The sequence below is a fragment of the Sander vitreus genome, chromosome 15, assembly GCF_031162955.1.
Source record: "Sander vitreus isolate 19-12246 chromosome 15, sanVit1, whole genome shotgun sequence".
Classification (NCBI taxonomy): Eukaryota; Metazoa; Chordata; class Actinopteri; order Perciformes; family Percidae; genus Sander; species Sander vitreus.
In genome coordinates, this window is record NC_135869.1 from 24863699 (window position 1) to 24891624 (window position 27926).

A 27926-nucleotide genomic window follows, 5' to 3' on the forward strand; every position below is an offset into this window, starting at 1 on the left:
TTTTGCATCCACAAAATACACAGACCCCTCCCAGTGTAATATAGTTTATCCTCTTTAATACAATGAAAATACAATTTTACAAAATAGATCATCTGATTTTTTTTAATTTTTTTTATTAAATAAATGCTCACTTCCTGAGTAATTGCTCTGTAAAACAAACAGTTGAACTGCTAGAGGTTAGGGGGAAAAAACGGCGAGTGTGATCCATACAGCGCTTAAAGAAATATACAAATTCAAACGGTAAAGTAAAAATATGTGTATAGCATGCCCATGTGTATTCTGAGGATTTGAGGAAATTCTACTTCATTCAACATTGTTGCTGATAGAAAAGTGCTCAAGGACAAGAGTGCACCACTGAAACAAAACAACTTGCAATCATCTTCCTCTAAACAAGATAATCAATGGCTACAGCTGCGACGTTCTTTGAGAATTTAACATTTAATACACTTAGTGTAACATTAGCTCTAGATTAGACTTTTAATCTTTCAAATAACATAACACAAAAGTATGAGAATTGATTTTGAGGCAGTAAATCAAAACAGAATCACAATCGGGCTACTGAGGCCCGTTGTCCTCAACAGTCGACTTATTATCTGGAATAAGAGAGGGCTCAGAGTCAATGTGAATTCTTATCAGCCAATATATGGTGACTTTAAGTCAGTCTGCAGGTTGCTTAATGCAGTCTTAAGTCAACCTAAAACGTTTGTTTATGAAACCGGTGTGTGTTGTTTGTATTGCCAACTCTATATTTTCATATTTTGCCACTGTGCAAAATAGACAAAACCAAAATAAAGTAAAGTAGGGGTTAGCAGCACCATTATAGAGGAATGCCTCTGTGGAAAGTTTTGGCACATAACCTATGGTTGGAATATGTAAAGGGTGGCGTTAATTAGCCGAGGATAGTTTACTATCGTATAATAAACTATATTATACGAGCGTATGTCGTCAGTTCTCTTATGAAGATGTGTGATTAAAGAAATACATTTTATATGCTTATTTGCCATTTCTTACAGAGAGTTGCTGACTATGTATTCAGTACAGAAATGAGAGTGGTATCAATCTCCTCATCTAACTCCCAGTAAGAAAGGGAATTAAGCGCATTAGCAAATTGTCAAACTACTCCTTTTCACTGAACATTGGTCATCTAAGCTTGCTGGTCATCTAAACTTGCTGGCACATTATATGTTATTATATGTTGCCCTATTTGCACAAACATCTCCCAGCAGGTGATGAACACAAATGAAGATTCATACCCAGGGCTGTTTCTTATCTTTCTGATGATGAAAATGTCTTGGACAGCAGAATGAAAGTCGTATCTCTGCGTACGTTTGGTTAAGTCAGTATGAATGTTCACTGATCAGTCTGTTATATAATTAGTATGTTAAAAATGCCTTTTAGATTAACAGTAAGATTCCCCCAGAGGTTTTGGCCCAGACTGTGGAGAATGTCATCTGATCTGCAGCAGTCGGTGCGATCAGATCATCTCAGCACCGTCTCTCCAGGTTCAGCCTCATGAGTCAGGTCATGAGTCAAAATGGCCTAATGACTAGAAGAGGCTAGTCACCTCGACGTCTGCAGCAGCGGCCCAGGTAAGTACAGGTACCTCCAGATGGCGTAATAATGAATGCATGCTCCTGCTGCCACGAAAAGATGCCAGATGGCATGGGCGAAAGGGACGAGGCCATCGCTCTTAAAGAAGACCACGCCCACCACATAGAAGACACCTCCCACTGCCAGTTCACACACACCTGCACGCTCCACCTGGAACAGTCCAAAAAGTCATGGAAGTGAAGAGCTCAAACAAACAAATCTTTTTGTCTTTCTTTTTAAGCTACATTGTGTAAGAATTTCTCCCATCTAGCGGTGAAATTGTATATGACAACCAAATGAATATTACTTTCTAGCCCCTCCCATTACGAGCGCGTTTTAACTCCTACGGTGGACGAACCCGAAATGAGCTCTTAGTATCTCCATCGTTTTACACGCAGCTGTTCTAGATGTCTGTGTTACAACTGCATGACGTGAGTTGTCTGCCAGGGAAATCACGACGTTATGCACAACCGTGCTATAGTTAGCCAAGCAACTATAAAACTTTACGAATTTACACAAATAGGCTAAATCACCTGTCTAGAAGAAAGCAGGCGTCCCTTTTAGAAGCCTCTTTCCATCTTGGAAAAGCCACTCCAATGTTAACTTTGTTCTTGTTGCTTTGCCTGTCGCGTTGTCATTTTAATTCTCTTTTTTGCTTCCTTGGCGACTCCGTTACACGTCCTCGAGAATAGGTGTGATCCTCCATCTTCAACAGGCTTTCAAATCTGCCGGCAGTCGCGAGTAATCTCCCGGCTGGCATTCGTCACGGTGACACTGAGTGTAAAAGCGCGAAAGGCGGCGGTATGTCCCTCTTTGGCTAAGGTATTTTATTTAAAGATGGAGGCGCTACATGGCTGCCGTCATTCGAGCGACTCGTTCCTATGTATTCTGAATGATTCTGAATGTCAGATTCTACGCTTACGAGAATCCTTTGGTTAGTTGGTGGAAGTAACAGAATGATAGGATATAAGTGATAATAATAAAAAATGTAATAACAACAAAAGAGTTCCAGCAGCATCGATGTTTGGACCCCTAATAACACAATATATTCCAAGAACAAACGCTATGGTGAATAAGTTGTTTTAGTGTGTGACTTACAAAAAGGTTGTGTGTGTTTTTGTATGTCTGGTTCTGATTTCTGATTCTAAAACCAGGAATATTAAAATTGTATATACGGTGTGTTATTACATTTTTACCAACCATTTTCCAAAGCATACAGTTTTTGGTTGAATCAAAATGTGAAATCATTTGCGACAGGAAATAGTTCCCAACAAATGCGTTACACTCTTTACTCATGTTTGCAAAAAAAGAGTTTGCAAAAAAAATAACTTTCAAGCCCTTCAGAAAGAAAAAAGAAAAGAAAATTCAAAACTTATATATTTCCGATCCAACATTTACATCTTCAGTAGGAATCAATGGGCCTGAGGCTGAGAGCCACTGACAGGGTTAAAAACAGACTAAAGAGACAGACAGGCAGCATTATCGACTTTTTTTATGGGATTTTTAGGCGATAAGAAATATATAAAATATATATATACTGTGATTGTTATAATATATTTTAATATAATACAACCTTATACCTGAGACAAAGTCAATCTAAAAACATATATACGGTACATTGGAAAATAGTCTGTGGTAATGTTACAGTAAATGATTTGTAGGTAAGGAGCAAAAACAAACTAAACCATCTGTTTGGTTCTTTAAATCCTGACAGTGTCCGAGTTCACACAATAGCAGGAAGCCTGCTGCAGCGGAAGAGGCCACACAGAAGAAAGCTTTCTTCTTCTTCTCAGAAGCAGAGAAAGACCACGCTTAGACCTTAGTGGTTTGTGCTTACCATAGACAGGATGACCAAAGCCGGAACAACCCCCATGGCCACATATCCAAACAACTCTACCAGCTTGTACCTGCAGGTAAAAACACCACGTGAAAATATAACACCATGTTCTACGGGATATGTTTCTGTTTCAAACCAGCCCAGTGTTTGCTGTAAACACTTGAAGGACACGAGTTTAGTTTCAGGTTCATTGTTTTCAACCGGGGACTCAGAGCAGAGCGACACAAAGACAGACTTTGTTACCTCTCGTGGAAAAAGAAGACATACACGGATCCTACGCAAGCCATGAGCCATATCAGCCAGCGCATGTGGCACGCCCATGGCCCCAGATCCCTCAGCATCAACCTGAGGAGACGCATGAGTACATTCACCGTATGAGCTTGTTATTAAAGCGTAACTCTCGCCAAAATGCAACCTAGGGTCTTTTTGTGAATGTACCCGAGTACATTAAAAGCATAATTAGGATGGAAGCAACACTTTTAAGATTTACCGTATAAAAGTGTCGATCTCCAAATGCAAATGAACGGACTCCATAGGAGGAAATGTCATTCTCATATGAGGCTCCTTTTACAACTACAAGGTCAATATTGTTTTTCACTAACGACAAAACAACGAATTATCCGTGCATTTATATGGAACTAAGCTTTAGGAGCTTTCCATCTTTACTCTCCTCCCTCGACTACTTTTGACTGGCTTGATGGACGGCGACCGGAAAACCAACAGCTACAGTGAGTTGTTCAAAACCTTTCTTTTTAGTAAACTCTGGGTACACAAACAATGTTCTCAGAGCTGAGTTCATGTGTAGAGTCCCTGGTGATACTTCGAGCAAAGTTTAATGTTGTGTCGAGCCTTCTTAGCATTTTAAAAATAGCTATTTTGATGCGATCATAGTAGCGCCCCTAGCTCTCCCATTCAAAATGTCATTAGACCAAAAAAACGAAAATACGGACAATCTTAAAAGTGGCGCTTCCATCCTAATTATGCTTTTAAACGAAAGTTTGACTCGGGTACATTTGCAAAAAGACCCTAGATTGCATTTTGGCGAGTTACGCTTTAACCAGCTATATAATCCACCAGACTGTATGTCACTCCTTGACCCACCAGGGAGAGTAGGAGGCAGCTATGAAGAAGTAGATGGCCATTCTGTCACACATGTGGAAACGCTGCTCCACCTTCCTACACACAGAGAAAGAGAAGGAGAGACAAAAGCTCATTTTTATCCTTCAATTCTAGTTGAATCCATATTTCTTTAAACTAAACAGGACCCAGCCTGCAAAACATTACAAAGCAAAGGGGGACTGTAGTTTCTTTCAGCGCATAGCAGGTCTCACATTTTAGAAGGCACGTTTGGTTGTTGTGAAAACACACACACACACACACACACACACAAACACACCTCAAATTCAAACTTCCCCTGACCCTGTCCTTCGACATATAAAACAGTGCCTGTTGTGTCTTTTCTGACTATTGTGTGTGAAAGGAGTTGTTGCAGAGTTGGACTCTATTCATCACATTCTCAGTTAAATATGTTCGTAAAATCATAATAAACACACTAACTTTTATGTTTTACACATAGTGTCGTTTTTCAATAACTCAGGGTTATACAAAGTGGGGTTCGGGGACCCCCAGATGTCCTTGAAGGGGTTCCAGGGGGTCCCCAACAAAAAGGGGAATCATTTATCTTCACTATAGTTCCATCCATAAGTAACGCAATGACAGATTGTCTGACTAGTTTGCTCATGGGTTTATACAATTTCTGTAATAAAACATCTAAAAGGTAGGGGACCTTAGGACAAAGTCTTATCAGATGGGGGTCTGTGGTCTAATTTGTGTCAGTTCAGGGGTCCTTGATGTGAAAAAATGTGAGAACCACTGGTATATATAGTATAACTACAAAACGTTATCTCATTTATTTTTTCTGTATGGCTCCTATCACGGCCACTGTGTTACAACAATATTTACGTCATTTGGACGATGCTTTACGTTCCGATCGTTATGTATAAAATGAAAAAAATGAAAATAGGCTTTAACTTGTGGTTATGTCATATAGGCTTTTTATTTATGGAATTACCAGAAAAAAATGATATATGGTGATATATAATATCGCTATTGAGAGATAAAATGACCTAGAACGGAATACAAGATCGTCAAGTCCTAAGCTTGATTTAAATGCTGATGATTTTAAGATTTTATTTTATTATTTATATAGGACAGCTGAAGACATGAAAGGGGAATGACATGCAGCAAAGGGCCGCAGGGCGGAGTCAAACCTGCGGCCCACTGCATCAAGGAGTAAACCTCTATATATGGGCGCCTGCTCTGCCAGGTTAGTTAACCAGGCGCCCAAATGTTGATGATTTGACATGCGTCTGGAAATCTCAGTTCTTACAAGCTGGCTTAGAAATTATTTGGAGCTGTTGTCATAGAAACAAGTCTTTAATCTCAAACCTGCAAAAGTACAGGATTAGTCACATTTAGGTGGATCTGTAAATGAACCTTTTTGGGTATACGCCATATATGAGCTCAAAAATGTAGACACCTTATCTCGTAATATTGAAAAAATAACTCATCATTTTGAGAAAAGATCTCGTAGTTTATGAGATGAATGCATTTTCACAACAACAGAAAACTGCTCTCTTGTGTGAAGCTTTCAGGCTAGCTGATGCCATGGAAGCAAATAGGCCAACGTCTCACATGTTTAGTTTAATCCGTTTTTATTTTGGTTTGGGTTTGAGACATTGGGAGACGCTAATGTCTTTAAGTACTATAGATGGGATTGTTATCAGTTTGTCGACTTTCCGGCGGAAAGCCCATTCTGATCTGTTGGACATTGTTGCGTTTCTGCAGGATCAGTTGAACAGATATGGCATGCTTCACGGTTATAAGATGATGCATCTGAAATGCGTCCAGATGTCCATTAACTAATACTATTAGTTAGATTAGAAGTATCACGCTAACTTAACCCAGCTGAACTTAATGTTACCTCTCGGTGGTACAGCTGATCACTGAGCCGTGGCCTACCGACAACTAGATATGCCGCCTTCCAGGTGTTTAAAATGATCTCATAATTACGAGATCTTTTCTCAAAATTACGAGATAGGAACTCATAATTACGAGATCTTTTCTCAAATTAACGAGATCAGGATCTCGTAATTACGAGATCTTTTCTCAAAATTATTTTTTTTTATACGTGTTTGGGTTTTTTTTAACGTTTTGGTCACTTTTTTTCAACATTGTTATCGCGTTTTCCAACGTTTCGTCACTTTTTCAATGTTTTGGCCGCCTTTTGTTTACGTTTTTGGTGTTTTTTTCCTGACGTTTTTAACGTTTTCTTTCAATGTTATTTTCCATTGTTTTTGTTGCTTTTCCGTTTTGTCATTTATTTATTTTTTACATTTTCGGCGCATATTTCGACAGCCCATATTTTCTGATATAAAAAAAACAGGTCAAACTTGGACAACATGAAACAATGAACCTCAACCTCAAACGAACGAACGTGAACGAAAACGCATCGCCTCAATAAAACGTTTCTGACTGTTGAGAGAATTAATTGAAAAAATGAAAATCATTTCAGCCTGATAGCATGTTATTCCGGATTAGTTAAGCCACATTTGAAGAACATGGCTTTCTGAGATATTTTTTTCATGATTAAAGATTTATTTTTGAGTTTTATAGGGTCATGACAGGAAAGTGGACCAAGCTGAATGTAGAGTTAGTGGGTTTTGACTGTTAATATGTGAGTGAATGCTTTTTAGAGGGTGTGAGTTAAAGATGTGAAATATTTTCATTACTATGCCACATCTGTTGTTTGAGCTCTGGCCTCCTGGCTCTGTCTTAATTAACAAACTGTATGTCTGAGTGTGATGTAAAAGTCTACCGGAGCACATAAACACACACATGCACATCTACATCTGCCAAATCCCTACCAGCGTTTTCTGCTAAACACACACACACACACACACACACACACACACACACACACACACACACACACACACACACACACACACACACACACACACACACACACACACACACACACACACACACACACATAGTGCGTGGCACTATCTTTGTGGGGACCCGTCATTGACATAATGCATTTCCTAGCCCCTTACCCTAACCTTAACCATCACAACTAAATGCCTAACCTTAACCCTTACCCTCACCCTAACCATAACCTAATTCTAACCCTAATCCTAAAACCAAGTCTTAACCCTCAAACAGCCCTTTAAACTTGTGGGGTCCAGCATTTTGGCCCCACAAAGCTGTCGGGACCCCACAAGTATACTGGACTCCCGGTTTTTGGACCCCACGAATATAGTTAAACAAGCCCACACACACACACACACACACACACACACACACACACACACACACACACACACACACACACACACACACACACACACCGGAGGTGGCTGATTTTCCAGGCAGCGGTGTGGAAGAGTGTTGAGGTGACGAACAGGCCGGTGAGACCGCTGCCATAGAGCCAGGCAGCCACACTATGCCATTGGTCCACAGACAGGAAGTAAAGCACAGACCCACCCACCAGACTGGGGAGGATCCATACCTAAAGAACATCAGAATGATACAAAACCTTATAGTTTCATTTTCTCATGATACACACATTACATTTGACATAGCCTAGTATATGACTTTCCTTTAAAATGTTCTGATTTCTTAAAAGTGCATTAACGCTAGGCTATATCAAATAAATATATAAAATCTAGTATTTCACTAATGTAACCAGGCATTTTAATAAATATGCTTATTCGCTTTCTTTCTGTCGAGAGTTTGATGAGAAGATCGATACTATTTTGTGTCTGTACTCTATGTATGAAACAACCACTAGCAGCCGGTTAGCTTAGCTTAGCTAACCGGCTTAGACTGGAAACAGCTAGCCTGGATCCATCTGAAGGTAACAGAAACAAAAAAAACAAGTGTAAAAAACGTCATTTTGCTGTTTCGTAACATGTTAGGAAGTGGATTGTGTTACCGTTGACAGGGAGCCATGCTAGCTGTTTACGCATTACCAATCTTTTTTGTTAAGCTAAGCATAGCTATCCAGCTGTTAGCTGTACTTCTATTTACTGTACACACTTGAGAGTGGTGTATTTACCAACTTCTCCTTTAACTGATTCTGTATCTAACAAAAGGTGAAGATGATACTTGATGTTTATGGGATACACTGCCCTGCAAAATAGCCCCTTAGCTGGCTGAGTGAATGAATGCAATGAAGTATCAGAAAATCCCAGCCCATGTGAGGCTTTACAGTCATTACAGCCATGTTTTCTCTCTGTTTCATTCACTGTCTGTCTTGCTCTGTCGGAGGCGGAAGCGCACAGGGATGACAGCAGATTAGAGAAAACTACAGGCTGAATCACAGATTATAGCCTCTATGGCACGGCCAAAAATCCTCCGTATTCCGCCTCATTCGTCACAATCCTCTCCATCTTTTCAGAGTCATCGCTGAACGGACAGACTCACTAAACACAGAAAACACGGGGACAGTGTAGCTATTGTAATATATAGAAAAGTAACACACACCAAGGGCTGTTGTGAAGTGCTGATCGCTGGAAGAAGACTTAAAAGTAATAATAAAAAAAAAATTGTTGCACACTCTGGCTCCATATGCATTTCTCTATTTTATTTCGTTAACGTTTCGGCCCTCAGGCCTTCTTCAAGATCAACGATAGAGATTGTAAACCAGAAAGCTTTAGGAGGGCTGAAGAAAAAATATCTTTACTGTCTGTATTTGTTTGGCTCACCCCATGTGTGGCACAGTTTGCAGCATGTTCATATTCAGTGGGCTGGTATCTCTTACTGGCTGGGACCCTGCAGTTCATGAACCTGAGAGAGAAGTGAGGGTGGGGGGGTGAGCGAGACAGAGAAAGAAAGGGGGGAGAGACAGGGGGAGGTGTGTTCAGGTAACGAATGCAGATCTAGAGGCAAAACAAGGTCCTGCTTTATTAGTTAATAAGTTACTGTGTGCGGAACCCATTAAGGCCAATGTGTGTGTATGTGTGTGTGTGTGTGTGTGTGTGTGTGTGTGTGTGTGTAACGGTCATTCTTGGAGGATTTACAGGTCTCTAATCCACATCACGTTGTCTGAATTTTAGTGTGCCTCATCGTTACTGGGGCAACTGTCTGCGTTGCTATGGTCACCGGTGATGTCACTGCTTGTACTACAACAACAGGATACCACACTGACCACTAACTACATTTGCATTATTTGTTATGCTGGCATACACTACTGAGAAAGTTACTTTAGTGTGTGTGTGTGTGTGTGTGTGTGTGTGTGTGTGTGTGTGTGTGTGTGTGTGTGTGTGTGTGTGGGCTTGTTTAACTATATTCGTGGGGTCCAAAAACCGGGAGTCCAGTATACTTGTGGGGTCCCGACAGCTTTGTGGGAAATGTATATATTACCTATACCTAAAAGTGCCCCCGCATCCACCACCCCCTTTACCCGTGCTGTCCTCCTGGCAAAAATATCAGACATAATCAAGGGCATTTCTCAAATGTAATTTACTAACTTGTCCAACTACATACATGTAGGCATATGAGCAGTGAGCACTATATTCAAATGTCTCAATTCAAAATGTCTATCAATTCAAAAAGCCAAAATCAATACTATATATTGCAACATTGTGGTCGGTCAAATATGTATTTTTCCGACTTTATTTCACGGGCCCACAGTCTAAAATAATGTTAACTCAAACGTAACACTGGGTAAAGCTGTCTACAGCTGACGTAACAGCCCTTATATATGTTAACGGTTATTTTCAGGTTTTATTTTGAGGGTCTTTTAAAGATATTACATGCTGTCTCAGCGGTTAGCCGAATTAGCTGTTAGCTAAACTAACGTTAGCTTCCGTTGTTCAGTGGTGCGCGGTGGTTTATGGGAGGAGTAGTTCCTTCGATGTGTACACAGTCTTGTACCTTTGACTTTTTGGGGATTTTCTGTTCGTCTTTTTTACTCAAAACGATACGTTGTATGCTTATGAGTCACGTACCACCTGGTTAGCCTAAGGCATGGTCTAAAACTCTTTATATACGGATTTTTCCAGACGTCAATGGGAGAAACTTCCGGAACCCAAGGTCTCCCAGAGGAGGGGCGGGACTGTTGAGCTCTATTTGCGCGTACTTGTGGACCAACTCAACTCTGACAGATTGGTGAGGGGAGTGATAGTGGTCATGTAATATTGATTTATTGATTTATTGATTTATTTATAATTTATTATTATTATTATTATTGTGAAATTAGTGTTCATAAACGAGTAATGTATGGTCTTTCAACAATTTCAAGTGAATAATATAACAATTTACGGAAAATATTTTAATGCTTGTGTCATGTGGTGCCCCCCCTCTGGTTGTGAATGGTTGGTGCCCCTGGGCACTGGCCCAAGTGCCCTTAGGGATAATCTGGGCATGTGTGAGTGTGTGTATTGTGTTTGCTTTTTAATCAGTAGTAAATCTCTCAATCCCAGCTCAAAGGGAAAAACACATCTGGAGATGTTACGAAACCACATTTTATACGACAAGATGGACACACACACACACGCACAAACACACACGCATGCTAATTTGAATGTAGCCTCTCATTCAGGGCCACAGGTGTGTTTGCGTCAGTCAGCTGTTATTTAATTACACATTTAGGCTGACGCATCATCATCACACGCACACAGAGACATCACGCCTCGTTCCTAACACACACACAAACACGCACACACGCACACACACACACACACACACACACACACACACACACACACCACAAATTCAAACTTCCCCTGACCTTCGACATATAAAACAGTGCCTGTTGTGTCTTTTCTGACTATTGTGTGTGAAAGACATGTCCCATAGCTTTTTGTTGTAATGGTCTATTAAGTTTGAACAGTGAGGAGAAAATGAAGAAGAAGCAGACATAGGGACACCATAAAACAACCGGATTATCAAAACACTCCTGTTAATGTAGCTCGAAAAAGTCTTGCATAACCTAACAACCTGACATCTGGCACACAAAAAAAAGTAATTTCCACAGTCCAAACCTTTCAAGCTGCACACATTTTAGTAAAAAAAAAAAAAAAAAAAAAAAAGACTTATATGTACATTAATCCTTTGAAAGTGATTAGAAACAAACTAAAATATTCAGTGAGACCACAAGACAATGTTTATCTGCAGATAGGAAACCTAGCTAAGGCGTAAATCTGTGATAAAAAGCATCCTCTCTAGATTCTAAGAACGTGCTACATATCTAATTTTATAATGGATACACTATATTATGGGGCTCCACTTCTGACATCTTCATCACCAGTTTTATCTTTTCAAAACAAGTCGCGTGTGCCTGTGGTTTGGTGGACGGAAAAAGAATGAGCAAGTCAAATTTGTGGGTCATCTTTTTTTTTGTGTGTATTTGTGTGTGCATGCCTGCATGCCTGCGTGCCTGCGTGCACAAAACACATCTGTCCTTCACACACAACCTCCATAAACACACTTCTTCCGCATCTCTTTTTTTGTTGTTGATTACTAACACTTACAGCATATAAAGAGTCAATACATCTCTCGTTGTTGCTCTTAATAGACTTTTGTAGACTTCCTATCACTCTTAACCACCTTTATTAAAGTTCTGCTCACTTGTGAATGTCCGCATGATTCCTACTGCAAATGCTTGTGCCGTGCATCTTTCTTAAGATGTTATCCACAAAAAGAAAACATTTAGTAAGATTACATAATTGCATGGCTGTCATTCCATCAGTTTCCCCTGTAGTTCCACAGGCCGTGCCAAGAGCAGAGAGAGCAGTATTTTTCTGAGCACTGTTGTGGTATTGTAGAGCTCTCAATGGACCTGAATGTAGCACTCCGACGTCCTCTAATTGGTTATGTCAGAACTCTGTGTGTGTGTTTGTGTGTGTGTGTGTGTGTGTGTGTGTGTGTGTGTGTGTGTGTGTGTGTGTGTGTGTGTGTAATGAACCGAAAGGACGGGATAGGGATTCACAGGCTCTGATCAGAGAGGGCATTGTTGTCCTCATCAGCACACTATTCTTTCTCTTTTCTCTCTTTTATGTATTTGTCTTTCCACACACTTCTTTCTGTGTGTGTTCCTCATATGGTTCCACACATTTGCGTGGTGTCTTTTTTACCTCACAAAGCGAGCGTTTTGCTGTGTTATAAAAGCCCATTACAGTACATTCTATACATTAATAGGATTGGTTGCATCTAAGAGGATCAAAACCTTTGGACATAGTGTATAGGAATGTGTGTGTGTGTGTGTGTGTGTGTGTGTGTGTGTGTGTGTGTGTGTGTGTGTGTGTGTGTGTGTGTGTGTGTGTGTGTGAGTGTGTGTGTGTGTGTGTATACACTCTCGGTAACTCCAGGGCTATTCCTTTTACAGCAAAGATCAAGTTCATCTCCTCTGGGACTTACTCTCCGGTTCTCACAGTTATCCCCATACACAGACATAGAGGCTAACTGAGTGATGAATACACTTAAGCAGGCTTCAGTGTAAGCTTTGTCCCATCTGTAATCGCAGCCCTGAACAATCTGCCTCGCTGACACTGTTGTGAGCTGAGATGGCGAATGCATTCATTGAGATTTTGTGCACTATGTATATATGTTGTTACGTGTTTATATGTATGTTGCTGTGTGTTGTTATGTGTACTGACTGTGGAAACAAATATCCCTGCGGGGCAATACATTTACATCTAAATCGAATCTATACTGTAAACTGCTGTTTGTTTGTGATGCCATGTCCAGTGAAATGCAGCAGCACATGGTACCAATAAACTAACAACTGCCAAACTAAAGCCAGTACAGGAACCTCGACAGCATAAAAGATGGAACAGATGACATATGGAGAAGCATTTCAAGAAATACAGTGATTCTGATAGTAAACTGAAAATGAAATAGTTAATAAGTGCTCTCTTCAGCTTATTTGGGTACTTAATAAAAGTAACGATCTCCAAGTTCGTTACTCTCTCTCTCTCTCTCTCTCTCTCTCTCTCTCTCTCTCTCTCTCTCTCTCTCTCACACACACACACACACACACACACACACACACACACACACACACACACACACACACACACACACACAACCTAATCTATAACATCCCTCGCTGTGCCAACGCGTCAGTGCGTATGAATGCACAGGATGTGTCATGAAAAATATTCTGCCAAATATTAGCAGTCAAACTTTCCTGAGAAAAAAAAAATAAAAAAATTACCTTCCAAATGTTGTCCTCTTAAAGTCCATCTCGTGCGTATGGGCTTTTTTGCGTGCGCGTTGGTGCGCTCTATTTGCTAACGGCACACCAGCGAGCGTCGTCTCCTCCTACGGATCCCCCATTCCGGATGTCCCACCGCCGCGCGTGCAAACATAAACACATAAAGTCCGACAGGGACATCGACCCTACACGACTTTATCTAAAGTGTCGGGACTTCTCCGGTGGTCAAACAACGAGCCATCCCGACGGGAACACGGACGCGATGTGTGAGGGGAAACTGTACAGAGATTTTTTTCGGAGTCTCAGATGTGTTTGCAGGATGTTCGGCGGGACTGGGTTACTAACCCCTCCCCTCCCCTCCCGTCCTCTCCTCCCCTCCCCTCCCTTCCCCTTTCCTTCTATCCAGGCTGATGATAACACAAACAGCAACAGCTCCCCACAACACCACTCTATCTCCTGCCTCAGTTTTAATTTTTAACTGGCTCTACTAGTGTGACATTTAAATATTGTTGAAACATAGGGACCTATAACCTACAGGAACAGGGACACAAAGGTGATAACTAAACCTAAGCAAATGATTACATGACTTTGAGAAAGTTATTCATGTTGTATGGGGTGGAAAAATAATGTAAAGACGCACTGGTAGGCAAAAAGCTAAAAAAAAAATTACAGTCTGGAACAGGACACAGTGGATTTAAGAAATCCAAGGTTTCCCAAACGCGCCATCACCCCCTTAGACAACACCCAAAACATGTGTTTTCTCATTGTTTGGATGTCTCATTTTTAAAAATTATTTTGGTTAATTGTTAAATTATGTTTTCTGCACATTTTAATTAATGCTGTAAAGTAATTATTTTAACTCAGATACTGTACTGAAGTACAATATAAGGTATTACTTGTTATTCACTTGAGTATTTACAGTTCACAGCCTGACCCCTGGGTTGGGAACCGCTGGACTAGAGCCTGACCAATAAAGGATTTTTAAGGCCGATATCGATACAAATATTTGGTGATTTAAAAATCTGATATTCCGATATAACGGCCGATATATTTAAAAAAAAAAATCCAGAAACGCGAAACAAAACATAAACAGATTTCCCTAACATTAGTTATTTGTAGTTATTTATGAGTCCTCACTAAAATAATAATATGATAATGCAGTTTAAAAGTAAACTTGTTTGTTTTATTGTCACAACAGAACAGAGGAACATCAAAATATATTAAAGTTCTAATAAATAAAATGTATAAAAATACAAACTTAAGATCTGAAACTTAAAGTCCTTTGAACAAAAACAGGAGTGTTGCCAACAGGGAGGTTGTAGAGCGCCCTCTGGTGGACAGACTACGCAACGCCAACACTCACAACATGGTTGAAGGGTGTTTCGTCCATTTTTATTTTATTTTTTAAATATTCATTCATCGGCCATTATAAATGCCGATACCGATAGTTTGGAAAATGCCTAATAACGGCCGATATATCGGTCGGGCTCTACACTGGACTAATCGACCTGCTTACAACAGTAAAATGTTGCTTACACACAATAAACCCCCACAGCCTGAGAACTAACTTTGCGAAGTGAGCCACATTTTGTTTTGCAAGCCAATCAGAGAAGACGGAAGGGGGGCTTAAAGAGACAGGTGTTAAAACTGAGCTTTTCAGACAGAGGGTGAATACAGTTATATTCAGACAAACAGTATATGAGAAAAATAATGTTTTTTGGGGTTGTTTTTTTTTTACATTAAAGCATGTAAACATTTTCTAGTAAAAACCGTAAATACAAGTCTGAACCTGAAATTCTTTTTAGAATTGCATTTCTCCTTTAATGTATTGATGGGGATTGCCTACTCCGCACTGTCAGGAATCAACAAGTAGAGTCCTTTATTTCTTTACTGGTCTAAAAGTAGTCTAATGTAGCCTAAATATCATGAGTAAAATAACAACAACATATGAATAAGACTCTAATATCCCCTCAAAGTATATCTTGTAGAATATTAACTCCCTCCAAGGTCACTAACAACCCCCTATTTCCAGTAAAAAAAGTAAAGAGCTCTGGTCTGGAAATCTGCACTTTGATATGTGAGTTTTCAAACCAAGAGGAGACAAAGGGCTAAAAGGTAGTATTTATAGGATCAGTCTCGAGCTATAGCAGCTACAGATAACAGAGGACCAGCAGGGATGTAAGACAAATGCTGTTTATTGGTACTTTGTAGCAGTGTAACATGTACTACCAACATGTACTACTGCTTGCTCTGCAGCGCATTTATCTTCTGATAATAAAAAGGAAGCATGGCATTCTCTCTCTCTCTCTCTCTCTCTCTCTCTCTCTCTCTCTCTCTCTCTCTCTCTCTCTCTCTCTCTCTCTCTCTCTCTCTCTCTCTCTCTCTCTCTCTCAATTTCATTTAGCAAATCCACTCATGGTTCCCTTCACAAAACACACACGCTCAAATTGAATGGAAAATTAAATATTAACCAACAATAACATTGGTCCAGCAGAGGCCCTTTGATGCACTATATGAGACAGAACAGATACATTATGCAAACATACACACACACACACACACACACACACACACACACACACACACACACACACACACACACACACACACACATCCAAACAAGTTTCCACGCTTCAAACTGAAGCATGTTACACATTCACCTCTGGCTGTGTTTAGAGATAAGAGTCAAAATATGAACAGTGGCCAGCCAAGCATATTTGTACAGCGTCTATAATATACAAGGTACAACTGAGCATGTAAAAATGTATAGTTGTAGGGGGTTTGTAGTTTATTTTATAGTGATTACAGTAGAACATTTGTTCTTATTAAATCCAAAAACTAAACATAAAAGACACATAGCCTATCTCTAATATTCCTGTTTGGACTCATATTTGTAGTGCTCCAGTGTGTAACATTTTCCATCTTTTAGCATCTTATCATCACCGCTTTCTATTTCACAAATCCTCGCCTTCGTTTCTCTGTCCATCGTGTTTATTTGGAAGCTACGGCTTGTGTAAACCAAAGGCCAGTACACAGTGTGTTGGAGCTCTGCCTGTGCTGACAGACCTCTGGAGGAGAGGCCAAACATGCAGTCACTGAAAACAGTCAACTGGACCAAAGGTCTGGCACAGAAACACAACCAACCAGGAGCTAACACATAACTTAGGTGATCTAATTAACTAAATGGATGAAACACTGTGATAGATGAAATTTTAAAATAAATGTATCTGTTTTGCTCTTTAGTAGGTCTCTGTTCTGCTAAATTGTGCTGTAATAACCCAATAATTAAGGTTTAAGTTACTCTGATGTTGGGTCAGTGGGTAGAGCAGGCGCACATATACTATGAGGTGTATGCCTCAACGCAGAGGTCCATGGTTTGAATCCGACCTGTGACGATTTCCTGCATGTCTCCCCCCCCCTTTCTCCCTAGCTGTCCTGTCAAATTAAAGGTGGAAAAGCCCAAAAAATAATAATGTTACTTATGAACTGATACAGCTGTTAGGGACAACAGAGGCTCATCCCAGTGGATTTATTTATGCTCCCAATGCAGCTGAGCTTGTGTGGTTTTCACCTTTGTCACATCTTTTTCTTGGTTTATTTCCTTTTTTTACACTTGTGCCAACTGGTAGTGTCACTGCTTTATCCGTCTTTTGTTCTGTGATATCCTCACACAGGATGAGCAGCTGTCTGTCTCCGGCTTTCTGTTGTTATCCATTAAATAATCTCTATCGTTCACAATCCTACTCTGACATGCTCAGACTTACACCTGAAACTGCAATAGAAACAGACAGAAACTGTGACTCACCCCCTCCCCCCAAATTACACAGTCGACATATCCGATCACTAACGGTTTCCTTGTCATCCCACGCCTCAGACTGGATGCCCTTGCCACCACAGTCATTATTGTACGGTTAGGTTTTGATTTATTCATTTCAAAGAAAGTTCGCGTGAATAGACACGCCATTCAGAAAATAATCAACATGTTGCTGCTGAACAACAGTGCTTGTGAAATGAGTAGATGGAGTTCACAAAAGCTGAAATAAATGCAATTTACATGGAGTTATCTAACTTCATTTGTTAACTTTTAATAACACCAAATCAGTTTTATGCAACTGACAGATAAAATCTGATACATGGACAATACAAGCACATATTATATATGAATATTGACATACTGTATTGGGACATACATTTTGATTTAATGTCATCACATATATTAAAAACGGTACGTGCTCTGGCAGAAAATGTGGTTTTGTTCAAATAATATATGTATAGGCATGCATGATTTGCAATATACAGTGCAATATACACCTCTATGTTCACCATAAATTGCATGCATTACTTTGTTTGTGCAACATGGGTGCAACCATATACAGTTTTCACTTTTGCAAAATTTTGTATATTATAATATTTATAAAAACGACCGATAAAGGACATTGTAGAGCACCCTCTGGTGGACAGACTAACACTCAGAACATGGTTGAAGGGTGTTTTGTCTGTTTTTATTTTATTTTTTAAATATTCATTAAATGCAGATACCGATAGTTTGGAAAATGCCTAATAACGGCCGATAATATCGGCCCACTGATATATCGGTCGGGCTCTAGTGGTTAATGATTATGTGATTATGTGATGTGATTAAGTGATTATATTATTCCTTATATTACCTAAGATGTATATTGTATTATATAGGTTAGCAGGGAAGAAAGAAATGTAGACAGACATGGTACATCACACAGCCTAAATAAATGGATATGATACTTTCCTAATTGTAGTATTAAACTGACAAACCTATGACTGTAATTTAGCCTTGTATAATAGAATATCAGCACATCAGCACAAACAGGGATATGTACTATTTTAATAGTAATGTCTTTATGTCAACCCAGAGCGGTTAATATTGAAAGTGGAACGTCAGAAAGTGGAGATATTTCAATAAAGAGGAGGGGTTGTTGGAATAGTTTTACAAATTGTATAGTGCAAACTATACAAAACAACTATAAACATTAATATTCAATTTTAGCCTTTAGTTAAGAGAAGGAACTAGCCTGTAGTGTTAATGGTATGTTTAATAAGTATAATATATTTAACGTAGGCTACCAATCAGGATAGAAGGTGTAGTTTGCCCGTTCATGTTGTTTGCACATTATGACGATGGGTGCCGCTGTTATATCAAATCATTACTGCCCCACATGACTGTACAGTGGCGTGTTTTCAGGAGAGCTGTGTTTGCTCCGGCTGTCTCTCTTCCGTGGAGCCGAGATATCAAACTAAAAAAATACAATTCCCAGTCATATCATATCGTTGATAGATTTTTTTTTTTTTTTTAATCATCGGAACTCTGACAAAACTGTCCTGGCTCTTTAAAGGTACCGCACGCTGCGTCCTCAGAGCATGCGCAGTAAGGGGGAGCAACAGCCCCAATGAAAAACAACAACAATCACTACAGCGGGTCTAGGAAAAGGAGATGGCTCCTTGAAGCTCAACACGTCTGGCCCTTATCACAGTACTTATCCCAGCCAATTTTCTGCTATTTCTAGCGAAGCTTTATATGTCAATGTTGCCGAGCCCATGAACTTGGCCAGTCAAAGTGGGGATGCTGGCGGAAGCCAGCTTCTCTTCGCCAACTTCAACCAGGACAACACGTAAGACTGGGCCGGGGAGAGTGTCTGGGAAACCGATGGCCTGTGCTGTCAAGCTAGCTGACGTTAGCTAGCTCAGTGTTGACTTATATGAGCGCCTCACGGAGTGACAGGGCTCGATGGGAAATAGTCTGGATGTAATTTCTCACAATAGAAATTACTACCAATACACGCTAATGTTAGCTAACGTTAGCTAAGTAAACTGTCCGGTTGACGCTCGGTTACGGGTTATTTCACCCGTCACTAGCATAGCTTTCTAGCTAACATGATGCTGTGTAGTCCAAAGCTAACTTTAGCCACAATACACATGTAGCTAACGTCAGGTTAGGTGTCATGTAAGTTCTTGGGGGGCTGTGGTAAAAATGGTGAATATACTGAATTGTATAAGATGAACATAGTTGAAGTCTACGTGGTTTTTATGTTTTGGGAGCAAGCGCTTAATGGATGTTATTGTTTTCGACTGGCGCTACAGTTAGGGACGGTTTGACAATGCTGTCACGTTAACAGGCACACACTGGTTTTTAGACATGTAGCCAGATATACCGTTGTGGTAAACGGAGGGGTAGTCCGCTAAATTTACTTGCGACTGGTCTAGACCGCAGAGGCCTCTTATTGCAAAACTGCTCCAGTCGTGTGATCGCTGTCATAATCTGACCATTGCATCCAGTGATGCCAAAACCACTGGAAATAAGCTTAAACAGGCTGATCCCAGTTTGAAACGCCTCTGTGAGCTGTAATAACGATATTGGAGTCAGTATCCAGTGTGTGTATTGGAGTAATAACATGCTGATGCAATGATTGTTCAATGCTGCTGTTGTGTCTATTTCTGTTATTTATGTAGGTCCTTAGCTGTTGGCACCAAATCAGGATACAAGTTTTTCTCCCTGTCCTCTGTGGACAAATTGGAGCAGATATATGAATGTAGTAAGTATTGTCTAAGCTCTGTGGTTACATTCTGATGCCCTCTCTTTCACTTATGTGTACAATCTCATTAGTCAGTCAGGGAGAAGACTAAGTACAAAATCCTTGTGTACAATTACTTTATAAGCAGTATTATTGCTCAGTCATATTTGTTTCTGAGTAATTGTGTTTAATGCATGATGTCTAGACACAGTCACTGCACCATTAGGGCGTTGCTGTTACTTTAAATATTAATAAAGTTTTTCACACACACACACACACTTTTCCAACATCCATATGCTGAAACATCAAGAGTGCTCCTCATTTTTAGATTTACATAATGTATAGTATACCTGTGAACTACCCATGTATTAGGGCTGCACAATTAAATGCAATTGTATCAAAATCGCAATATGGACTAGTTCAATATCCAAAGCGCAGGGGGGCGCAATATTTGTTAAAGGCAAAATATGTGTCTAACTATTCTGAATGAAGTATTGTGGTGCTGCAGAGACGTCCCTGCCTACAAATCGTATCCTACAGACTACAGAAAACATCTTTGTTTGGTACAGATCCTCGCAAAAATCACCCTATAATCATTTTAATTTCTTTCAATGTAAATAATTTTCAGTGAAAATGAGAATAATGATACAAAAACGATCATTCCCTCCAATATCGTGAATCATATCACAATATCAGTCAAAATAATCACAATTAGATATTTTCCTCATATCGTGCAGCCCTACCATGTATGTTCACATTTACATTTTTGATAATCCTGTTCAATTTGAATAGCCAATGCAATAGCAGGTAGTAGGAGACTCAAGTTGTGTAGTAAGAGGCGGAAAAGTGTTTTGGCCCATTAAGTGCTATTGTCTATAATTCATGAACCCAGCCTTTGCTCAGTAAGTTAACTGAACGTACGTAGTGTGCTTAAAGTTTTGCCGGTGTGTTCAGGAGAACAACGAAACCACTGTGAATAAACTTACTGCCCAAATGATGTTAATATGTGATGCTTTCCATTTGCATAATTTCATTCCCTTAATATTGCAGTGGACACAAAAAGGCAGCTAATAAGAGATGACAGGATGCCACCGAGTGAACATTGTGAAGTGATGATTTGTGTGTGTTCCTGCAGCGGATACGGAGGATGTGTGTATTGTGGAGCGTCTGTTCTCCAGCAGCCTGGTGGCCATCGTCAGCCTGAAGGCCCCCAGGAAGCTCAAAGTCTGTCACTTCAAGAAGGGAACCGAGATCTGCAACTACTCTTATTCCAACACTATACTGGCTGTCAAGCTCAACAGACAGGTAGCAAGACAAGGGCAAATAATTACCTGTCTGTCAGACATTCTGTCGCACGCATTTCCTTTTGAAATAGTCACATATTCATCAAACGACAGAAGATGTCTTTATCTTGTGCAGATGTCATCGTTGCCTAATACATCAGGACAGCAACATGCCTTATCTTATTAGTGTTTGCCTTTGACAGTGATGTTGATGTTTTGTGGTTCCTGTGCAGAGGCTTATAGTGTGTCTGGAGGAGTCACTTTACATTCACAACATCCGAGACATGAAAGTGCTGCACACTATTAGAGAAACTCCGCCCAACCCTTCAGGTGAGTCGGAAGAACGACGAGCAGTATCGCAACATAGTGTATATGTGTATAGTGTGTGATATGTCGATATTAAAATCCTCATAGGATGAAAAAACATTGAAAAATACTGGGAAAGGTTGTTTTTTTTCTATTTTTTTTTCAGTATACTATTTGCTCAAACTGAAACCAGAAACGTCCCTTTCCTCAGACCGTGGGGGATTTGGGTTTCTCTTTAATTTTTATTCTAAGTTTATTTTTAGTTCACAGTTGACTCCATTTGGTTTGCTGTTGCCCTAAAGGCTGATAACTGTCAAAGTGGTATGAACAAACACCCACTCATGCTGTCAGAACTATTGTAACCATTTAGATGATTGCAGTCTCTTTATGCACTTGAGTCATTCTTTCAGTTTCACTTATTGTCAAGTTCAGATGAATGTGGTTCTGTTGGAATCTGATTTATCTTCCTTTCTTTGGCTTCCTTTGTTAATGAGTTTGTATTTGTGCCTCATATTTCTCCAGGATTGTGCGCCCTTTCCATCAGCAATGATAACTGTTACCTGGCTTACCCAGGCAGTGCCACGATAGGAGAAGTGCAAGTGTTTGACACAGTCAACCTGGTAGGTGATCACCAACACAGTAATCTTTCTTTTGTAAAGCCCTTCTACTTCATCTTTCAGACCAACCTTTTCCCCTCACCTCGTATTTTCTTCCTTAGCACTTTTCTATCATACATAACAAAACAAATACCTGTTGCATGTACAGCTGAGGGGCTGTTTCCATTGCTTATTAAATTGCATATAAAAGAAATGTTAGTTGTCCTTTGAGATTCTGTCCTCACTATTCTGACAGCCAGTGTTTGCTATCATCAGTCACAGCTGATTCTCACTGTTCTTTTGTCTTTCTGTAGCGCATCTCTAACTAGTGTCTGTGTGTGTTTTCCAGCGAGCGGCTAATATGATTCCAGCCCACGACAGCCCATTAGCTGCTCTGGCTTTCGATGCCAGTGGAACCAAATTGGCCACAGCCTCAGAGAAGGTAAGACGGTTACTGTACAGTACATTAGCACGATGTCTGTGTGGCTCTTTTGCGCGTGATTTTTGTTTTCCGCCTGAGCAATTACGGATCACTGTTGTTGCTTCGCCTCCAAGATTTGTCATCCTCTGCGTATCTTTCACTTCCTCGCAGGGCACAGTCATTCGTGTCTTCTCAATCCCAGAGGGACAGAAGCTCTTTGAGTTTCGAAGAGGAGTCAAGAGGTAGATGATTTGTTGAGTGATGGACTACAGTTCCGAAATTAAAGCTGTTTTACTGTGGATGGACTAGCATGATTTAGTATTTGTGTTTGTGCATGCGTTGGTGTGTACTGTATATCTGGGCTCACCTGCTTCCCTGTACATGCCTGTTTCTTATCTTAGGTGTGTTAGCATCTGCTCATTGGCGTTCAGTATGGAAGGCCTGTACCTGTCGGCCTCCAGCAACACAGAGACGGTCCATATCTTCAAATTAGAGACGCAGAAGGAGAAGTATGTGTACGTACCTTTTTGTCTCTGTCCTATTACGTCAGATTTAAAAAAAAAAAAAAAAAAAAGTTTCTGAGGGTTGCGATTTCCTTCCCATTTACTTGTGTTTCATGCTCCTCAGAGAAACCGAGGATTCTCACAGTGTGTGTGTGTGTGTGTGTGTGTGTGTGTGTGTGTGTGTGTGTGTAGGCCAGCAGAGGAGCCCACCACATGGGGAGGGTACCTGGGCAAGGTCCTGATGGCGTCCACCACTTACCTGCCTTCTCAGGTTACGGAAATGTTCACCCAGGGGCGAGCCTTCGCCACTGTGCGTCTGCCCTTCTGCGGACATAAGAACATCTGCGCCTTAGCTGTGTGAGTATACACTCACACACACACACACACACACACACATCTATATGCAAACATAGAATATGTATGTACACCTACAATGTTGGTTTTGTTGTTGAAATCCGTCATTGATGTTTGAAATTCAGTTGATGTCACTCTTACTAATGCTGTCTTGCTATTGCTGTTCATGCCTACTACCCGTTTGCTGCTTCTATAAAATATGAATCTCTTTACATCCTGGGGTCCTGGATTTTATCTGAGAAGATGTTACCCAACAGGGTTTAGAACAGCACATTTTTAATGAACTAGGAGGCGTCTTAATGACATGAGTGTTATATCAGTCTGTAATCGAGTCCCTTTTGATGAGAAAGCGCTGCAGATCATTACCTCAGCCAAAGAAAACTGTGATCCAAACACAGTTTCAGCAGTTGCAACAGCATACCAAGCCATGCTAGCTAAAGGCAATCCATAATTAAGCAGGCTCTTTGTGTTTTTTTTTATTTTATTTTTTTTTTTGTGTAAAATCAGGATTCAGAAGATTCCCAGGTTGTTGGTGGCAGCATCAGATGGTTACCTGTATCTGTACAACCTGGATCCACAAGAGGGAGGGGAATGCACACTTATGAAGCAGCACAGGTAACACATGCACACACACACACACACACACACACACACACACACACACACACACACACACACACACACACAGTAAATCCATAGCGAATGTGGCAGATGTGACGATGCACGGGTCACTGAACACTATAATCTGAAGTTTTTACGCCTGAATTTCGAGATTTGTACTGAGAGTTTCTGTTACTGGATTCCCCTCAGGTTAGACGGCAGTGCTGAGCCAGCCAATGAGATTCTTGAGCAGTCTCATGACCGCCCCCTCGTGGCCCAAACCTACAGTGCTGCTGTCACCAAAGGTATGTCACGCAAACGTTCACAAGTAATACTTTATTTCACAGGTCCTCAATTTCCTTCTTTGTTTCTTATCAGTTCCCAGGGAGTTTGGTGGATGTAATTTGGTAGTCGTAGGGAAGTATTTGTGTTGTAGCAGTTGTATATTTCCAGATGAATTATACTTGCATAAGATCATTATTATAATTGTATTATTGAACATTGTGACGACCCTGTGGTTGTGTGTTTATTCTTCTTCCATTCTATCTACATCTACTACTTCAATTCTCCTATATTTTGAATTGTATGCTTTCCTTTGGACACATTTAACACTGACAGACATGTAAAATAAGACGTTACAGTGTTTCGTTGTCATCATGTTGAAGTAGAAGTTCAGTGATAAATGCTTAAACTCTGGCAAAAAGTATGACAACGGACGAGGCTCAAATTTCAGGTCATCGTCAGCTATTGAGTTGCACTAATTTCAGGAAGGATATCAAGGAAAAAAAAAACTTTCTTCATGACATTGGACTTTGTTACGGAAAGTAAGTCGTGTGCAAAGTTGTTTGTTTCGTTATTTGACCCGTGACCTTGTTTCCTAGGTTACTGCGAAGAGCAGGGCGCCGTGGGAGGAGCGGGGCTAGAAGATGACCTCAACGACTTGCGCTTAGAGGAAGAGAACGAGCAACCGCCGCTCATCCTTGAAACTGACTGACTTAACGGACGGCTGTACCCACCAATCAGAGGGCTCCTCTGGTGCTGCTATGAACATGTGACACAAGGGGGGCAGGGGCAGGATCAGAGACAGGGGTGTTTTTTAAAAACGCTCAAAGTGTTCAAGAGCCTGTCTTGTCAGTCTTATCTTTGCATTTGTCTGTTCACATACATCTTGACCTTTTTCCTCCCTCCTTCCGCCACTACCTTTTCCCTCAGTTTGCCTGCGCAGGCCAAACTGACGCTTTGCATGTACATGTGCCAACTGCTAAAAACATGCTCCAATGTGAAAACAAGTATCTGTGAGTGTGCGTGTGTTGGACGTTTGATTTAAGAAGAAAAAAAAAAAAAAAGTAGCTGTGTCTCCACTTAAGACACACAGACGCAAGCACTGTGTAAAAATGAAAGTGATTGTGTAAGTGCCTCTCTGCTCCAGTGTCATGGTTTCTTCTGTTTGAGAGGAAGACCTCTTTGCATTGGCTTAATAAAATCTATTTTCAGTTGTCGGATCTTAAAGCGAGGGTGTGTACTATCTTGGCTAACCCTTTCCTCCCTCACATACAGTCACATAGTGTCCTGCGAGGAGTGTGGCATCACTCATCTGGCTCAAGTTTACCCTCCAAAGAATGATTTAGAAGCCTTTGGCATGAGGCAGAGGTGTTTGCGAGTGTGTGTGTGTGTGTGTGTGTGTGTGTGTGTGTGTGTGTGTGTGTGTGTGTGTGTGTGTGTGTGTGTGTGTGTGTGTGTGTGTGTGTGTGTGTGTGTGTGTGTGTGTGTACGCACGCGCGCGCGCGCGCTGGGCATGTACATTAGCAAACCACTGAGTAATTAGTCTCTACTTGTCCCCCCAGTTCACTCTTCCCTCATCCAAACACAGGCTCAGTGGACCTTCCTGCGCTTCCCCCCCCCCCCAAGGCCTGCAATCATTGGTTGATTTTAAACTGATATTAATGCTCTTTTAAATCTACATAATCATAACCAATGATGTGTCATGCGTAAGAAAACATGCATGGTGTTGTTGATGTGGTACTTTGTCCATACATCAAAGACATTTGGGTGCTGAGGATCAGTTAGCAGATCAGTTGAGAAAGGAAGGAAGCTGCCAGTGATTTGTCTTCAGTGACAGCCTCCTCGTGCGCCTCACCCCACTGTATCTCTACTCTGTACATTACTAGATGTGGAAAGATATCACTGTACCATATTGTCAGGTTATGACCGTGGCTTCAAGATCTTACACACTGGGATAAGTGAGTGAACTGTGGATTATATTTTGATTGATCTGGAGCTCAGGCTGAGCCTCAGCGGGTCCAGGATGCTGCATGATTCCCCATTAATCCTTTTGGTGTCTGAAGACGCTAAACGAGGACCAGCCGTGGGATTGTCAGGCGTTTTCTAATGATTTTGTAAAAAATGTGAAACGTTCATCCGAAACTAAAATGAAAATAAAATCCATGTTGATGTATGAGATAGGTGCCTTTTGTTCTTGTTACACTGTGGTAACTATCTTATATTCATTAAGAGATACAGTTGTGTAGTCGTTAGCATCACAGCTGCTATAACTAGAAAATTAGCTTTTACTTAATCCAAGATCAAATTTTACATGGAACAGGTGACACACATTCATTTATTGATTTTTGCCACTTGCCAACATATTATCCCCTTTTAAGTAGATAGTTATCAAAAAGCTGCCTACTTACACAACCAGCAGACACTGAGCAACATTAGCATTCACTTGATGAATGTAAATTCAATATTTACTCTCCTTTTACCTCTGTTTTAATCTTAACCAACTCCCGAGGGATACGTGGCTCTTTAGCTGCTAAATGCTCCTCTGTGTTAACTAGCAAGTCACTTATTTTGTCCGTCTGCCATTTTGTCATGTGCAGCTAGCATGTAGTGATTTTAACAGAACTTTCTTGATAACAAAAAAAGCAGTGTCAATGAGTGGGGTTAGACTGAACCAAAACAGTGTGCCGAAAGAAGGTAAAAATCTCTGTAATGCTATGTGGGGAACTGTGTCCGGATAATACTCGGTTGGTTTGTCACTAGGAGTGACCCCTTTCACATTACACATGTACATTTTACATTGTTAATATAGAAATGTTATTTAGAGCAGCTTTAAAGGTCCCATGGCATGAAAATTTCACTTTATGTTTTTTAACATTATTATGAGTTCCCCCAGCCTGCCTATGGTCCCCCGGTGGCTAGAAATGGTGATAGGTGTAAACCGAGCCCTGGGTATCCTGCTCTGCCTTTGAGAAAATGAAAGCTCAGATGGACCGATCTGGAATCTTCCCTTTATGACGTCATAAGGGGAAAGGTTACCTCTCCTTTCTCTGTTTTGCTCGCCCAGACAGTTTGGCCCGCCCATGAGAAAGAGAGAGACATCATGGCTTAAAAACAAGCGAAGCATGGCAGTTGGTCAAGGCTACATCCCCACCCTCCACCTTGTCCCCCCTCTCTCCTCCTCAATAGCATTTAAAGCTACAGACACAGAAATGGCACATCCTAAGGAAAGCTCATTGTGGGACTGGCTCTAGTGGCTGTAATTCTGCACCAAGGCTGAATTTCGGGAAAGAGACTTCAGATACAGTATTAGGGGACCACTAAGGTCTATATAAAAGAGACTTCAGATACAGTATTAGGGGACCACTAAGGCCTATATAAAAGATA

The 27926-nt window shown here is 40.6% G+C and overlaps 2 protein-coding genes across 4 annotated transcripts; one reads left to right on the forward strand and one right to left on the reverse strand.

Annotated features, from left to right (window-relative positions):
• Window positions 1–39: 39 nt before the first annotated feature.
• Window positions 40–13987, reverse strand: mmd2a (monocyte to macrophage differentiation-associated 2a). 2 transcript variants are annotated; one of them, XM_078268999.1, is made up of 7 exons: window positions 13653–13987; window positions 9199–9280; window positions 7840–8000; window positions 4529–4603; window positions 3671–3772; window positions 3428–3497; window positions 40–1761 (listed from the first exon to the last, which is right to left on the reverse strand). In XM_078268999.1, exons 1-7 carry the CDS (start codon window positions 13679–13681, stop codon window positions 1561–1563), a joined length of 720 nt encoding a protein of 239 aa, XP_078125125.1. In that variant the 5' UTR covers window positions 13682–13987; the 3' UTR covers window positions 40–1560. The 2 variants fall into 2 exon arrangements, with proteins under 2 accessions (XP_078125125.1, XP_078125126.1); XM_078269000.1 differs by lacking the exon at window positions 3671–3772.
• A 5073-nt stretch (window positions 13988–19060) lies between these two features.
• wipi2 (WD repeat domain, phosphoinositide interacting 2) lies at window positions 19061–26718 on the forward strand. Of its 2 annotated transcripts, none has more exons than XM_078269657.1 (12): window positions 19061–19297; window positions 20136–20218; window positions 21333–21502; window positions 21714–21810; window positions 22309–22406; window positions 22732–22824; window positions 22975–23045; window positions 23205–23318; window positions 23499–23663; window positions 24168–24275; window positions 24471–24565; window positions 25142–26718. In XM_078269657.1, exons 1-12 carry the CDS (start codon window positions 19224–19226, stop codon window positions 25252–25254), a joined length of 1281 nt encoding a protein of 426 aa, XP_078125783.1. In that variant the 5' UTR covers window positions 19061–19223; the 3' UTR covers window positions 25255–26718. The 2 variants fall into 2 exon arrangements, with proteins under 2 accessions (XP_078125783.1, XP_078125785.1); XM_078269659.1 differs by having other exon boundaries at window positions 23205–23312.
• Window positions 26719–27926: the final 1208 nt, after the last annotated feature.